This window comes from Ananas comosus, linkage group 13 (assembly GCF_001540865.1).
Source record: "Ananas comosus cultivar F153 linkage group 13, ASM154086v1, whole genome shotgun sequence".
NCBI lineage: Eukaryota > Viridiplantae > Streptophyta > Magnoliopsida > Poales > Bromeliaceae > Ananas > Ananas comosus.
The window spans coordinates 11,162,663-11,179,551 of NC_033633.1; the positions used below are offsets into that span (position 1 = coordinate 11,162,663).

The window sequence follows — 16,889 nt, forward strand, 5'->3', positions numbered from 1 at the left end:
TTTTGCGAAGCTATTTATGAAAAAAAAAAATGAGGAGGCTAAATGCAAAAAAAATCTTAGAATTAGAGAAAGTCTACTGTACGGTACATACAATACATTATCAATAATAAGCCAATTATATCTTTCTTCTTTTAAAAAAGTATAACAAAAGTATTTTTTATAATCATAATGTGACAAAGAACCTAAAAAAAAAAAAAAGAATTTTTTTCTAGAATCAATAAGAGTTGAGCTGGAATACTATCGGTAGCAAACGGACTTCGTTGCCACCCATTTGTTTTCAATGATGGAGCCTCCAAATCAACGATCGGTACTGTTAAAAATGATCTATACCACTTGAAGTATCTAGAAATCAAATTTCATGCTTTTTTGATATTATTCTCTTATTCATCAAGTGGGCGTAAAAATGAACGGCTGAAAATGAATATCCTTTAAAAAGTGATGATAGGAATTTTATAATCAAGATCGAGAGTATAGATCTTGTTCTAAATAGTTTAAAGAATTTTCTAACAAAAATTCAATTGATTTGAATAGCTTTACACCGTTAAACGAAAAAACGTCTCATATCGACTATTAAAATTACAAAATTTGAAACCCTTTGATCATTAGGTCAATGATGTTGAAAAGATTTGAAATTTGATTTCTAGATACTTCAAGTGATATAAATTATGATCAACAATACCGATCGTCGATTTGAAGGTTCCATCATCGAAAATAAATGGATGGCAACGGAGCCCGTTTGCTACCGATAGCATTCCAGCTCAACTCAAATCAATAATGGAAAAGCACTTCCCAAAAGAGAAAAAGAGAAAGAAAGGAAAAGCAATCGCACTACCAACTCCACCTTGCGCATACACGCTACCCAACTCCACACGGACCACATCAAAAGCGTCGTCGCTCACGCTAGCTGCCGACACTTCACTTTCCCACCACCGACACAATGGGGAAGAGCGCCCGGGCGGCGGCGGCGGTGGCGGCGGCGGCTGCGGCGCCATCTCCGCCGCCGCCGCCGCCGCAGTCGCCGCAGCCGCTGCCATCTCAGGCGGAGCCGGCGCCGGAGGCGGAGGCGGAGGCGGAGGCGGAGGTGAACCCGCGGACGGGGTCGCCGTTCTCGAGGAGGTTCAAGAAGCTTCTGGAGAGGAGGAAGAAGCTCGCTTTGTGGGCCCAAAGGGAGAAGGTTCGAGACGCGCTCGCGAAGCACGCCGCCGTGGTGGTGGGGGCGGCGCCGGGCTCCGGCAAGTCCACTCAGGTCGTCCTCGTCGTCGTCATCTCCTCCTCCTCTTCTTCTCCTCCGTATAAATCTCATGTTATGAAGCGATCGGAGCACTATCTGTGCATAGTTTGATGTTTTATGATATCATCCTAGATACGTTGTGCTTGATTTTGATGTGTAGGAGTGTTATTTGGTTACTTAATTTGAGGCTTACCCATGTTGTTGAATTTGTTCTTTTAGCTGTAATTTAAGCAAAATCTTAATGCTAATTCAACTATAAACTGTAATGCTGTGATCCTCGTTTTGATCTGTAGGGGCATTATCTGGTTGATTTGAGACTCACCCGTGATTGTTAAATTTGTTCTTTCAGCTGTAATTTAAGCAAAATCTTAATGTTAATTCAATTATAAACTATAATGCCGTGATCCTCGTTTTGATCTGTAGGGGTGTTATATGGTTGATTCGAGACTTACCCATGCTGTTAAATATGTTCTTTTAGCTGTAATTTAAGAGAAAAATCTTAATGTTAATTCAATTATAAACTGTAATGCTGCGAATCTGAACATACCCTAAAATAATTGCCGGTATCTGGATGAACCAAACTCTTGTGAAGTGATTGCTGCTCTACACGTAGTTTGATGTTTCATAGTCTCTTCTTATAGAGTTAGATTTCACTAAAAGATATTGAGATGTGAGCTTTGTTTTGATATGTAGTTGTGTTATTTAGTTGGTTTGAGACCTACCCTTGTTGTCACTTAATGTTGCTTTAGCTGAGATTTGGTAAAATTTGATCTACCCAACTCTCAACTCCCAATCATTTAACATTAATTTGGCTATAAATTTGCGATATTGCAAGTTTGGGCATACCCATTTCGGTTTAGTCCTGTAATTCAGTAGAAGTAGGTCTGACTTGGCAATATTATAATCTCTTCCAGTCACATATCTCTTAATCTTGTGCTGTGAGCTTGATTTTGAAGTGTAGTTTTGTTATTTAGTTGGTTTGATTCTTTCCCATATGTCCAAATATGTTCTTTAAGTAAAATGGTGAAACCCTAAGCTAATTGGCTTGTATCTGGCTCTACTCACCTCCTAAGTTTTGGAGTTTTCAAACTTGAATGCGGTTTAAAGGGTTTTTTAGGGCAATAGCCCTCTTCTAAAATTTTATTCTAAAAATAGACCCGTTAAATTTTTATTTATAAATATAGTCCTATAAAAGCGGTAAATGATTCACCGCTTTTAAAAGCGGTGAACCATTCACCGCTTTCTTTCTTTTTTTTTACTTATTTTTATATTTCTACGATGGTAAAAGCGGTGAATAGTTCACCGCTTTTATTCTTTTTCTACTTCTAAAGAAGAGTTATGAATGCGGTGAATCATTCACCGCATTTAGAAGTCTATTTTTACAATTATTTTTTTAAAAAAATTATTTTTACAATTATAAAAATTGATAGGATTATTTATAAAAAAAATTCGGTTTTAAATCTTTAATCTTGCAAGTTTGAAGACACCCATTTGATTGAACCTGTAATTTTGGTAGAGTAAGGTGCTAACTAAATATACTTTTGTGCTAACCAATTTGGCCATTCTTATATGTGTAAACTGTAAATAACTGAAGAAGCTTCTAGTTCTTTTGCATTAATTATACTGGTATGCTGTAACTTGGGTATTGAAAGAAAATTCCATTTTTATGAAACAGATTCCGCAATTTGTGATTGAGGCTGGTTATCCGAGGACTGGGAAGCAGATTGCCTGCACCCAACCCCGAAGGCTTGTCGCCACAGCGGTTGCTCGTCGAGTAGCACAAGAGATGGATGTGAGTTTGGGAGAGGAGGTCGGTTATTCCGTACTGTTCGATGAATGTTGCAGCACAAAAACCATTCTGAAGTATGTTTATGGACAATGACACCAAACTTCAATATTCTAGGGCCCTCGTTTGGTACAGCTTCTATTTTTCCTTTTTTTAAACTCAAATTCTATATGGTTGGGTGAAATGGAGGACAGATTTTCTCCGACCTCGTTATTGTTCATCATCTTGTGATGCGCCCCAGGTCGATATTAATCCTTGTTTGTTTTTAAGGAAAACAAATTAAACAGCAACAAAGAAGTGAAAATAGTTGCCGAACAAAATTCTTCGGTGTATACATTGTAAACAAGTGTCTCACTCAATTACAATGAGTTTGAGTTTTTTTTTTTTTTAAAAGAAGTCAGTACCTAACCCAATCACACTTTTCTGTTGTGTTTAGTTTGTAATTTTAATGTCGTAACATTGTCTTTCCAGTCATATGTTAGGAATTGTGCTAAATGTCGTAAAATTTATTGGAGCACTTCAGCAATCACGTGGCTTATAAGATACTGCACACTGGGATTTAATTGCTTGATGTTGTTGATCTACTTATATACAGGGATTTAATGAGCAAAACAATTTTCATGTGCTTGGGATTTAACTGCAAGATGTACCATCCAACCACCATGACAATTGTATGTTTCCATGTTATTTCCTTTTATAGGTACTTAACTGATGGTGTGCTTCTAAGAGAAATATTATCCGATCGATTTCTAGAAAAATACGAGGTCATAATTCTCGATGAGGTGCACTTGCGAACCCTAGCAACTGATATTCTCCTTGGCTACTTGAAAAATCTCTTATCCTCGAATGCTCGGCCCGACCTTAAACTTGTCGTGATGAGCTCTCAGTATGAGGCGACAAAGTTCAAAGAATACCTCAAAAGCGGACGAATTGTGCAACCGAGTCCCACTCTTCATCCTATAGAGATCATGCATGAACAACAACCTGTTGAGGACTACGTCAAGAAGGCAATTGAGATAGTTGAGCGAGTACTCACGACCGAACCAAATGGTGACATACTGGTTTTCGTAACGGGGTCAGAAGAGATCGACTCTTTCTGCTGGAATCTTAAAAAGGTGGTCGCAGATTTGGGAGATAAAATCGGGGCAGTTAATGTTCTTCCGCTTCACTCTACGGTGTCTGCTGATCAACAAAAGAAGGTTTTCAAGGCCGCACCCCCTTCAAAGAGGAAGGGCGGGCCCGTTGGTAGGAAGGTGGTTGTGTCAACCGACATTGGAGAATCATCACTAGCAATAGAAGGAATTGTTTACGTGATCGACTGCGGCTACACAAAGCAGAAGGTTTACAACGCCCAACTTAATGTAGAATCCTTGTTGATTTTGCCCATATCGAGAGCTAACGCACAACGTAGGTCGGCATTGGCTAGGAGAACGGCTTCTGGGAAGTGCTTTAGGCTATACTCGAAACAGCGCTTTTTAGCTGCACAGGCTGAGGTGTCGCCTGAGATTTTTAGGGCGAATCTCGCGAGCATTGTTCTATTGATGAAGAAGATAGGGATTGAGGATTTTGCCAATCTCGATCTGATGGATCCTCCTCATGCTGAAATGGTCGAACGAGCTTTTGAAACTTTGAAATGCTTGGGCGCTTTGGATGGAGAGGGAACTTTGACTGACTTAGGGGAGCTTATAAGCCACTTTCCTTTGGATCCACAGATGTCTAGAATGATTGTTACAAGTCCAATGTTTCGATGTTCAAATGAGATTCTTTCAATTGCTGCAATGTTATCAGGTATGTATTCTATAAGTAAGACTCTTTTTCCTACATAACTACCCTATTTTGTATGCCTTACCCAGACAACTGGAAAAAAGGAAATTTTGTGACTTCCTGTCTGGTTTAAGGCTTAGGGCTACTGCAGAAGTACTTGTTAAGCAGAGCGGCTTAAAGAAGCGCTAACAGTTCTTTCATTATAATATCCTCAACAGCTTCTCATTTAGTAAAAGTAGAAGATTCAATTTAGAGCTTTTATTTGGGCATAATAGCTCATATATGCTCTTCGCAGGTTTACCTCAGGAAAGGCTTCAGACTTTTCGTTAGCCACCTAGTTTATCAAATCTTCTGCTTTCTAGAATAGAAAAGTTCTTCAAAAAACCAGGCCAGAAAAACACTAAGGCTTCAAATTTGAATATATGAATATGGTTTGATTGAAGTAAAATGCGAATAAGTGGAATTCAATTCTTATTGATATTTAAGTTCTCTGAGTTTCAGCTCCCTCCACCAACCCATTTGAACTCTTCTCTTTTACCAAAATTTTTCTTTTCCAGTACCTTATTGCTTTTTAAGGCCTCTTGAGAACCAGCAAACCGCTGATGAGGCGAAACGGAACTTCAATCACATCAACGGCGATCACCTCACTCTATTGAACGTCTACCATGCATACAAGCACTTGAGTAAGTTCCATCTCTCTGTAATTTACTTTAATTGTCTCGTCCCAACTTCTCTCCATTTATTAAAATCAGCAATTTTTCAGATGGTGATGCCACCTGGTGCGAGAAGAATTACATCAACAAGGCAGCTTTAGTGTCTGCTGATAGTGTGAGGAGAGAGCTTGCCAAGATTATGAGTAAGCTTAAGTTAGAGCTTTGCTCAACCGAGTTCAGCAGTGGCGAGTACTATGACAACATAAGAAAGGGCATTTTATCTGGTTATTTCATGAAGGCTGCACAACGCGAGCCCACAGGACAGTACGCGATTGTGAAAGATCATCATGTGGGTATCTTCTTTTCTTCTTTCTTAGGACTTGTTTTGGCCTGCTTAGAGCTTCTCATACAGTTGATTGTGTAGAGCTGTTTAAAGAAGCTGCAAACGTACTTTTCATAAAATGTCCTTCCTAAAAACTTATTTGAACTTCCCACTATAGCAGAAGCTCTTGATTTCTCATTCACCAAACACCTGATTTCTGCCTTCTAGATTAGAGAAGCTGCTTTACAAGCTTGGGCAATCGGGCACTTAACACGTCTATAGTTTATTTACTGTTATTGTCCTTGTTATGTAGGTTGTCGATCTTCATCCTTCGTGTGGCCTTGTGTCGAGGCCGCAATGGGTGGTATTCAATGACTTTGTTTTGGCCAGCTGCAATTTCATTCGAACCGTTACTGAAGTGCGCATGGACTGGTAAGAGTCACTCAGGTGTTTACATATAAAATATGAAAGAAAAGACATAAACCATACATGTGTTGCTAGACTCATGCAGTTTTTGTAAGCAATCGCGAATATATCTTGTTGCCCCAAAACTATGATGAGCATTTTGAAGTAAATTCAATTTATAATCACAATTCACAGCATACAAAACATGGAGTCTTAACAAAAAGAAATTTATGAGATATTGTCCAAATTGTGATTGCTTCTTATTGCTGATTCTCTTTGCTCTAACAGTGTTAAACTGTGGAAATTTTGTTTTGCGTTGTAAATTAATTTGCTCGAAATTTTCTTTTTTCTTGGACAGGTTAATCGAGGTTGCTCCGCATTATTATAAAATAGCTACCATATGAGAGGAACTGCCGACCGGACCATTGTTTTTCCCCCTTCCATTGGATGTGCTTAGTGTTTTGAATGATCATAGCTGCATCAACGGCCCATTTGGACGTCGAAATGAATCAGGATCCTTTTGCATTGGTGATTATTTGCTCGACCACTCGCTCATAAATATACGCCACAATAAGAGACATGCCGAACAAACTATCATGAAAGTGAAATAGCGTCCGGATATATCCACCATACATATATTACTGCTGCTTCCACTAGTTGCAGTAGAGTCGATTTTCGGATTATCCGACTTTTCGGTAATATTCAGCGTAGTTTAGCATAGTTTCTTTGTGTTGTTGTTGTTGTTGTTGTTGTTGTTGTTGTTGTTGTTGTGATTACTTCTTTTGAGAAATGTATAGAATATATCTACTATGGTAACTCTCTCAAGGTGAGAATTTCACATCAAATATGTGTGATGTAATCAGGAGCCACTTACTTGGATTAATACTATATGTTTTTCCTTTCTATTCTTAATAATTGTGTTTATTTTTTGTTCTTCTATTTTTTGTCATATTAGATTGTGCCAGAGCCATTTTTTATTGGTACAATTCTTAGACACATGAATTTAATCAGTTTGAAATTCCAATTTATTTTGATCAACAATAGTTAAAAAAGAAAAAAAAAACCTGAAAAATACCAAAAATTGAGAAAATCAAAGAACAACTATATATAACAGTAACATACTAAACCAGTAATGTAAAATATCACTAAAAGTTGAGAAAACATATTATCAGATAATTGAAACATTTTACTAAACATTTAATTTGTGTAACAAAGTGTAAAGCTAATAAAATCCATCAAAGTACTACACGTAGAAAACATAAATATGTTATAAGCCAATATAGTATACTTGTGCAAAGTGTAAATTGCATCAACAGTCCCTAAACTTTTGGCCAACTTTCATTTTGGCCCTCGTGCTTTTGAGTGCGGCATTTGAAACCCTAAACTCTCGAAAACCATTTCGCTCTAGTCCCTATCCTTCGTCTTCGTCTTCGTCTCCGATCTCAGACAATATTGTTTCTCGAAAGGACTAAACCGAAAGAAGTTTGAAAGTTCGGCGTCTTAAATGTCGAACTTAAAAAGCTCGAGGGCTAAATTTAAAACTTGAGTAGGAGTTCAGGGAGTAGCAGTTCTACTATACTGAAGAATCTGCAAACATTCATAACAGCATCTTTGGAAGGTTAAGCAACACCAAAGAAAGGGCGTAGAGTGTAACGGAGACGATCGCTGCTACGACGATGTTATACATCAAGCGCTTGTCGTCTCCGCTCGGTATGAAAACCATCTTGAGTTTGTTTGTCAATCCAAAGACTCTATGAGCAACCTGCACATCATTACATCAAAGAAACAAAGTGATAAACTGACACCGAAACTGGGCTAAAAACTGCAGAAACCACACTTCGTATATCGCGACTTTCACTTTGTTCCTAAAAGTTTTGAACCGAAGAGACAATGCGAACCGTGATATATATGGCAGTGGTGAGCAAGAAGTTGAGCATTGGATAGTTGGGGATGAGAGACAGATCCTTTCGCGGTTGTTTGTCCGGCCCGCCTGTTCTGTAAGCACACGAGAAATAATAACAAATTATCCCAAAAAGATCAAGCAAAAAGAACATCACCAATGATGTAGAAACAACGCTAAAGAACGCTTTGTCTTGTCGTTTGGAATAGCTTCTCTACTTACAAAAAAATGGAGAGTTTAGCAATCCAAAAGTCGAAAGCATTAATCGTATCGCTGGAACAAGCATTAATTATAGGTTCCAAAAGTGAAAGCTCCAAAAGTCAAGGTTTTGTTTATGCTATAACATGGAGCCATTGCAGATAATTCAGCGAAAAGTCGGTCGACAGTGCTTTGTCGAACAGCTTTACGCAAACAGCACTTTTACAAAAAGCTAGGATCAAGCTAACGAAGAACTAGAAACTTATTTAGAAACCTCATCCAGATGTGGTACTGCGATATGTAAGTCTCCAGCGTAATCTTTCCAAGCCACCTAACAGTTTCTCATCGAAGATCAGTAAAACAACAAAAATTGTCAAAATATAAGTGAGCACTTCAACATAGTGTATGTATTGGGAGGTAAAAGGAGGGATCGAGAGGCGCTCACCCAAAGAGCGCGAGAGTATAGTTTCGGAATCGCTGAGTTATGTTCCTCAGAACAATGTACACACTGATTTTCAACGAATTAGCAAACAAAACATATAAATTTATCAGTATCAGACATGGACCAGAGCTATAAAGCATCATTGTGTTGTTGAGGTTAAAGCGTACGTGATCGGAATCCATGACGTATAGGGGTGATATACGTTGTACGTATGCTTTTCGAGCTTGAACAGATACTCGTACCACACGTAACCAACCTGAAGAAACAAATTGCGGATTCGTCGATGAAAATTTGAAGTGTTATCAAGAAGAAATAACAGTTAGGATTAGTACCAGTAGGCAAATTGTGGCAATGGATGATTTGATCAGTATTTGAAGCGAAACTCTGGTTTTTTCCAGTTTCTCCATCCACCTCTCGACCTTATATCAGCAAACAATCAGAAATGAATTAGTCGAGTTCGTTGTTTTCAGTTTGAGATATGTTCCTGAAATGGAATTCGAGATTCATTACAATTTACTGCTCGAGTACGAATCAGCCATTTACATAAACAGACGATGCGTTCAGAACAGTTAAATCTGACAAAATCCCCAGAATAACTTAAAATCTTTTAAAAATTCGAATCGAATTTGCAAATTGATAAAAAGAGCTTCTAAACATTAATGAAAAGCATTTTGAAAACTCACCGTCGGATGATAATAGGCATAAATCATTCCCACGATCCATATATACCGATCGAGCCCCGACCGGAAATGCCATTCATGCATGGGAGGATATGGTTCGCTTACGTCCGGATCATTATAAGCTGCATTTGTTTGACAATAAATCAAACAAAAAAGTAAAGAAACCATGGAAAAAACTGACAAAAAGAAAGAAAAGTTTGTAAGAACTGACCTAGAAGGAAAGCGAATGGGCTCCACACGAAGTCGAAGACACTAGGGACTTCCCACACAATAACAATGACCGCAAAGCAAGCAACAATTTTAACCGCAATGACCGAGCCATGTTTATTGTACTTGTTAAAGAGGCCAAGCGCGCAATACACCAATAGAGTGAAGAAGGTGTGCATTGGGCAGATGTAGTACAACATGTAATGGTTGTCGAGAGCAATGCAGCAAAACGCGACAAAGAAATTGAGCCTCCACATCATCTGTTCGAACACAAAGGAACCGCCGTTCGCAGAGGCAATTTCAAAAGGCCAAAATGCAGAAAAGAGCTGGGCACCAGGCGAGGGTATATACGTGTAGATAGTATTTAAACTGAGCTCTAGATTTTGTAATAGAATAGTAGAAGGTTTGGTTTATACTGCTAGTGTTTCTAACTCGTCATTTGATGTTAGAATTGTAGAAAATTTATAATATTATCCTGAAATATCATGTACTCTATTGACAGGTGCTCTATATCGACGCCGTACAGGCAATTTCAAAGGTCTCAGCAGTTTGAGTTCGAGTTCGACGGCAAAGTGAAAATTGTGGTGTTATGAAGAGGTGTTTTGATTTCGACATGAAATGGTTGAAATTACCTGAGCGAACCGCGCAAAGCTGAAGTCTTTGCGCACGTAGTAGTAGGAGAAGTTCCCAAATCCAGTCATCCACACATATGCGGCGATGAAAACTCGAATCGCGTTGTAAATTTCTTTCGCGGCAAAATAGTGGTACATCACAAAAAGTACCTATGCATTGAAAGTAAAAAAAAATGAACATTTTAGATGTAGTCGCCGTCAGCTCAAATGTTTACAAAAGTTTAGCTCTTCATTTTCAGATTTACATATGAATGGTTAAAGAATCAGTGAATATCTTTGAATTTGTGAAAAACTTTTAACTAAAAGTTGGTCTCCTTTGTGCAATTGTACCCCATTGTTTGCTTTAAAAGTTAGTAGATCGCCGAGATCGACATATATATCTTCGATGTAATGTACCTAATTACATTAGAGCGCGAGTTACCTGCATCCACCCCTTCCATTCCTCGGTCTGATCCCTGTTAAGATACCGCACGGACTTCTCTAAAACTGGCGAGTTTTCTTGATGCTTCTTGAGAGAAGTAATCGCTGCGACGATAATAAGAAGGAAGTAGAGAAAGAGGAAAAGGTCTCTGTCGTAGTGCTACGTGGAAAAAACAAAAAATAAGAAAAAAGAATACATATAATCTATCTGCAAAAGTGTTGTTTTAACTTTCAAAGGACTAGAAACAAACCTTAGTCGACTCTCCGAAGAGATTCGTGCGGTCGCAGATGTAAAAAAACACCGTGACAGCTCCAAATTCTGATCTGTAAATCGTCGAATCAAATCAATCACTGCATTTCTCTTAAAAGAGAAGTTGTATTAGCTAAAAGTCATGAAAACTTAGCTTTACTTACAGGGATCTTAGCGTCGAGCGGTTCTCTAACAAAAACTCCTTGTCCATTGAAAGAAATCTGAAAGTAACATAACAAAGAAAGAAAAGAAAAGAAAAGGACATAAAGCATGAATGGAGAAGAGCATTAGAGTGATTTGATTATGTAGTAAAACTTTTGTGTGTGTGTGTGTGTGTGTTGTTCTTGCAACACCTGAGAAAGCTTGGCGACGATTTGCGAACTTGCGAAGGCGATGCTAAAGAAGGACCTCCCTTTAACAAGTGAATTTTCTCATCGTTTTCGACGAAATCAGAACCAAAATCGGCGCCACTGAAAATCAAAGAAGGTAAACTTGTATTGAGACCGACAATCATTAAATGTGACGAAATCATCGACGAATTTGATAAAAGCTTCAGTTTATTTGACTACAATCACTCAATTCAAAAAGAATCAAAAGTTAAGGGATTATCAAATTAAAAGAATGTAAAAGTTGAGGAGGTCATTTTAATTTGGCCTATAGTTGAAGTGGTCTCCATGCATAGGAGTGAACCTACTTAAGTGGTTTAGAGCTTCATTGCTGATTCAAAAAGCTGAATTAAACTTTTGGGGTTTTAAATCAATTCTCTAATTTGAAGTTTCTACTTTCACAGCAATGACAAGTTATTAAGAAGATCTTAACGGAAAAAGTTATTTGTGCTTCATTGAATAGCTCTACTCAAATAACTTTCCTAAATATGAGAAATATATTCATGTAAAACTCACTTCTTCGGGGGATTCGAGTTGTTTAGGTGTTCCAACAGCTCAGAATAAAGCCATGCTACAATTACAGGCAAAAGTCCAAGAAGTAATGAAACCTGCTACAAAGGGCATTTCATTTTAGAATAAGAGAATATCTAAATCAAATGAAATTAAACCACTTTTAGCAAAATTTATTCATCAATATACATACCCAGAACCAAAAGAAATGCATTAAAGACCCAGAAAAGATACCATTGAATCCACTGAATCTCAGTAAAGTCGGAAAACTTTGATTGTGAGCTAAAAACGCATTGCTGTAGAGTGCAGTGCTATTTGAAAAAGTGTGATATGAAAAGCACAGTTGGAAAAAGCAGCACATTAAAGACCCTCTGACAACTTCATTTTGCAGCAAAATCAGAAGTATCAAATTAGAGCTCGTACTTTCGAGGCTCGAAATCTTATTTCTGAGTTTTTCTGTGATATGTACTGCTCGTATTGAAAGCAGAAACAAAGGTAAGGCCAAGCAGGCGTTAAAAATAACATTCACAATCATATTTTCTTAGCATATATAGAAATTAAAGGTAAGGAATATGATGAGACAAATTTGTAATAAAAAGAGAGAGAGAAAAAAAAAAAAAAAAGTACCTGGCTAGGAGTTATGGGGCCTGAAATCTCCATTGATGATAGTACACTAATTAATAAAGAGAATTCAAAAGAAAGAAGAAATAATTAAAACCCAAAAGCATCCCAATGTGGACTGTGGAGAACACCCACAAAAAGGAAACACAAATGAATCCAAAGAGAAAAAAAAAAGTGCACCACTCCACACTCACAAATTTCCATTTAGAGAGAACCAAGCCTCTTATATAGGCTAAAGTAGCTGAGGAGAAACAATTGCATGCACCCGGTGCGCTGTGTACGGTGCACCGCGCATACTACTGCATCATTTTCTATCGGGTCGATCTTTTGGATAGTATGGTATCAGAATCGATTATAATTTTATTTGCAGCAGTCTCTGAATTAGAACTCAATTTTACAGCTTGTGTTTTGTGGCATTTAAAAAGCCTGCATATCAGAAATCATAAATTTTTTATAACTATTCCTTATGAATCAACTAATGATCTTTTGTATACTACTGGATTTTGGGATTAATTATTTGATGCTTAATAACATGTTTCCAACACTTGTAGTACATCGCATCTGTCAAATTAAATTTTAATTTTAAAATATTATACAGAGTATTTAATATAAATATTAAATACATCGTTATCTGGTAGCTTAAATTTTAGAGACAAACAGTTGTTCCGCATATATAGTTTGATATAGTATTAGATATTTGATATGATATTAGAGTAGGAGGTTCTGAATTTGAATCACGGCAGCCTCGTAACTTCATGTAATTTCTCTCCGTTTAATTTAAGTAAGCGTCTTGGCCGAAACGTGAGGAGGGTTGAATATAAAAATATTATTCGCTGACAGCTTAAGTTATTAAAAAATAACATCAAGTACAATATTTTAATGTAACACCAGAGGACAACTTAGATAAATCAAAAACATGGATAGGACAAAAACACTTTTGGTACTCAAAACTATGAAGTAATGTGGAAGAACGAGTAGAATTTATCTCAACTATAAATCATTCTAAATTTACGGTCTGATATTTCAAAGTTTGATTTTACTATTTAGCCTTTCAATTTGTTAAATTTGAGTCAGTCAATGATAGTTTGACTTTAAATAATACCAAAAACCACCGGATATTATTGAAAAGAAAATTGCTACTTATACACTTTATTATAAGATATAAATCTTGTACCCCATTATCCTGAAATTTAGAAAACTCCTTAATGTAAAAAGAAAGGTTGATAAGATTGGCGAGTAAATTCTAGCCTTTAAAAAGAGGCTACATGTATACTTTATTTTAAGGTATAAATGTTACACCCCATAATTTTATTATTTAGATAATTTTTTGAAGTTTTAGTGTAAATAAAAAAAAAGATTGATAAGACAGGCGAGTAGATTGTACCGACCCAACCAGCTAGCAATAATAACTCATTGGGCCCAAACTATCGGGTCCAAAATACTTAAGACACACACACAGCCCAAGATTACCCGGCGATGTGAGACTTGCCTCGCTAGGTTTGTCATTCCGATTCTGACTTAGCCTGTCATTTACCAACTCTGGTTTTGTCCGTTATTCTAATTCTGACTCAGCCAAGACTTATCTCACACTTTCGGCTAGTGAACCGGCTCTGATGCCAAATGTAACAACCCTGCCCGCTAACAATAATAACTCGTTTGGCTCAAACTACCGGTCCAAAATGCTTAGGCCTAGTTATTACTACTAGGGTGGAGCCTTCTTATATACATAATGACGATCCATTTCTATCCAATATGGGACTATTGGGCATCACATAAATTCTAGCTTTCAAGAGACTGGGGTGTAAATCTTACATATTTATGCTAGGTGTAGAGGCAGCATTGTTGTATATATCATTGTCAATTTCTCACAGCGATATTGGATTTTCTCACGACGATTAAATGGTTGTGAATAAATTCGTAAATCGTTGGCAGCTTTGAGATAAAATAACTGACGCCACCGTCTCCTCCTGCTGTCCTTTCTGAGAAGCAGATTTTAAAGTCACCTAACTCATTTCTCTCTTCTTTTCTAGCATTAACTAAAAAAAAAAAAAAGAAAAGATAAACATTAGCCCGGTTTATCTGACCCACACCACCCAACTCATCTCATTAGAAAATAAAAACCAACCTAACCCGAAATATAAATCCGTAATCATCTACAAAAAAATTCAAAATCGTATTTACTCTGTGAATGAGTTTTCACAGGGTTTGTACACAGGGATATTGGATTAAGACAACATCACTTTTTACAGAGGTTAATTGGATTTAAAATCCAACAAACCTTTTTCCTTTTGATGGATTGAAAATTTTGAAAATTAAGATGATAGATTATAATCTAAAACAAAATAAAATCATCAAATAATCAAGACTTTTTGATAACGAACGTTATCTACGTAAACATGTAAGCACGTGACATGAAAATAACCAGTAAATAAAATAAACTAACAAATTAGAGATAGTAGGTTACTCAAATACTCAAAAAAGTTTTTTTTTTATTTTTATTTCGTTCTTACGTGGTCCACGCACGTTAATTAAAATTCTTCTGTTTAGTTTGAGAATTTTTAGTTTGATAAACTTTCCAGTCTATTATGTTAGTTGTATAAAAATTTTTTAGACTCGACAGTAAGGGTTTGTTTGGTTTCAAATTAAGTTGACACATATTAAAGTGGAATTTAAGTATGTTTTTACATACTTATGAAAAAATTGGTAAAATAACGTCACAATTAATTTTTTGAAAAAAAATTCATTTTCCTTAGGTTTCCCCTTTTTTTTTTTCTTCTTTTCTTTCTTTCTTGTCTTTTGTTCTTACTAGGGAGAAACTCTCTTTCCTGTCTATGGATTGTAAATAAAGTAGTTCTTTCTAATTAATCAAATCCTTTAAAACTAAAACTAGAATGTTGGTTTTTAATTGATTTTGGTTTCACATTATTTACTAGACTNTCTGCCACCGCAGTCAATAAAATAGAGTTTCGACGGTTGCTAAATGCTTAAATAAGTGTTGGTAAATTAGCAGCACTCTTTTAGGTTATAGCGACACTCTTTAACTGTTACTATATACCTAGCGACCCCACATATAGCAACACTTTTTAAAAGTGTCGGTAATTTTAGCTAGCAGCACTTTTTTGACATGTACCTACATTTAAAAGTGTCGCTATAGATCGTTTTTGTTATAATGTTTAGCCAATTTAATTCATGAGCTTTTTGTATGTAGAATTGGAGAGTAGAGAGAGAGAGAGAGAGAGAAACTCTCATTATTGCTGCAGGTGCTTTTAGTTTCCTTGGATGCTGCTGAATAGAAAGCATGCATGAGTGTTATTCAATTGTTGCTTCATGTTAATTATTATTATTAATTATTGTCATCAACAACCCATTTTTTCCAACCAATAATTATTCAGTATTATTGCTGCAACTTAACATAATGTCCTCCCTATAACTAGTTTGACATATCACATATGGGATGTGCATGTATCTGATCAATCCTATTGAACCATTTCAACTGTGACAATCTAATAGTCCCACATTAGATAAAACGGTTTATCATTGAAAATATAAGGGACGTTCGACTTTAGTAGTAATAATTAGGTTTAAATATTTTGGGCCGGTGGTTTCAATCCAACGAGTTACATATCATTACTAATGGATCAAATCGTCACATCGACTCAGTAAAATATTATTTTACATTAATGCAGCACAAATTTATTATACAAAGAGAGGATAATGAACCTTTAAGTAATGACAACATGGTAAATTCAAAGTTGATATAATGTCAAAAAAACAATTATGTATTTATCCAAGATGGAAAGACTATTGAGACCAATAATAAAAAAATAAAAAATAAATATGAATGAAAAATCACAAGATTTGAAAACCTACTAGCTACCAGGGCAATAACAAGCCAAAAATTGCGACAAATTATCATTCTGGGGACTGAAGTGTCACGCTCCTCATGGTTTGAGACTAAGGTAGCATTTGGTTCGGGAACAAGGAGGGAAATAAGCCCTTGTTACTCTCTTTGTTCCCAAACGCAGCGTTTCGTGCCAGAGAACAGTAGTTCTCGAGTTTCTGGAATAAGCCGATATAAGGCTAGAACTGCTGTTCCACTTTTTTCCTAGAATAAACTTGTTCCCAGGTGAGAATAAGGTTAACTAAAGTCTAAAAATAATTTTAATTATGGTATTAATTAATCTATTTATTTATTTATTTATTATTTAATGCTTAAATAATAAAATAATTTATTAATTTATTATTATAATTATTAATTAAGATATTATTATTTATAATTATCAATAATTAATTTAATTATTTAAATTACTATTAATAAATTATAATTAATTAATTAATTTTATTATTATTATTTATAATTATTTAATTAATTAATTTAATATTAATAAATAATTTGTAATATATATTTATTAATAATTTATTATTATTAATTATTTCATTTATTATTAATTAATGTATTATTATTTATAATTATTAATAATT

At 35.9% G+C, this 16,889-nt stretch overlaps 2 protein-coding genes across 3 annotated transcripts; one reads left to right on the forward strand and one right to left on the reverse strand.

Moving 5' to 3' along the window:
• LOC109719413 (probable pre-mRNA-splicing factor ATP-dependent RNA helicase DEAH2) lies at nt 819-7,073 on the forward strand. Of its 2 annotated transcripts, XR_002218680.1 has the most exons (8): nt 819-1,246; nt 2,907-3,094; nt 3,718-4,805; nt 5,339-5,464; nt 5,545-5,637; nt 5,733-5,783; nt 6,070-6,188; nt 6,520-7,073. XR_002218680.1 is itself a non-coding variant. In XM_020246081.1 (7 exons), exons 1-7 carry the CDS (start codon nt 938-940, stop codon nt 6,563-6,565), a joined length of 2,115 nt encoding a protein of 704 aa, XP_020101670.1. In that variant the 5' UTR covers nt 821-937; the 3' UTR covers nt 6,566-7,073. The 2 variants fall into 2 exon arrangements, 1 of the variants encoding a protein (XP_020101670.1); XM_020246081.1 differs by having other exon boundaries at nt 821-1,246; nt 5,545-5,783.
• On the reverse strand, nt 7,308-12,586 carry LOC109719414 (protein REDUCED WALL ACETYLATION 1-like). Its single transcript, XM_020246082.1, has 15 exons — nt 12,414-12,586; nt 11,793-11,884; nt 11,244-11,360; nt 11,055-11,111; nt 10,892-10,964; nt 10,642-10,800; nt 10,221-10,370; nt 9,593-9,848; nt 9,385-9,503; nt 9,034-9,120; nt 8,869-8,957; nt 8,705-8,767; nt 8,534-8,590; nt 8,060-8,156; nt 7,308-7,923 (listed from the first exon to the last, which is right to left on the reverse strand). Exons 1-15 carry the CDS (start codon nt 12,444-12,446, stop codon nt 7,759-7,761), a joined length of 1,614 nt encoding a protein of 537 aa, XP_020101671.1. The 5' UTR covers nt 12,447-12,586; the 3' UTR covers nt 7,308-7,758.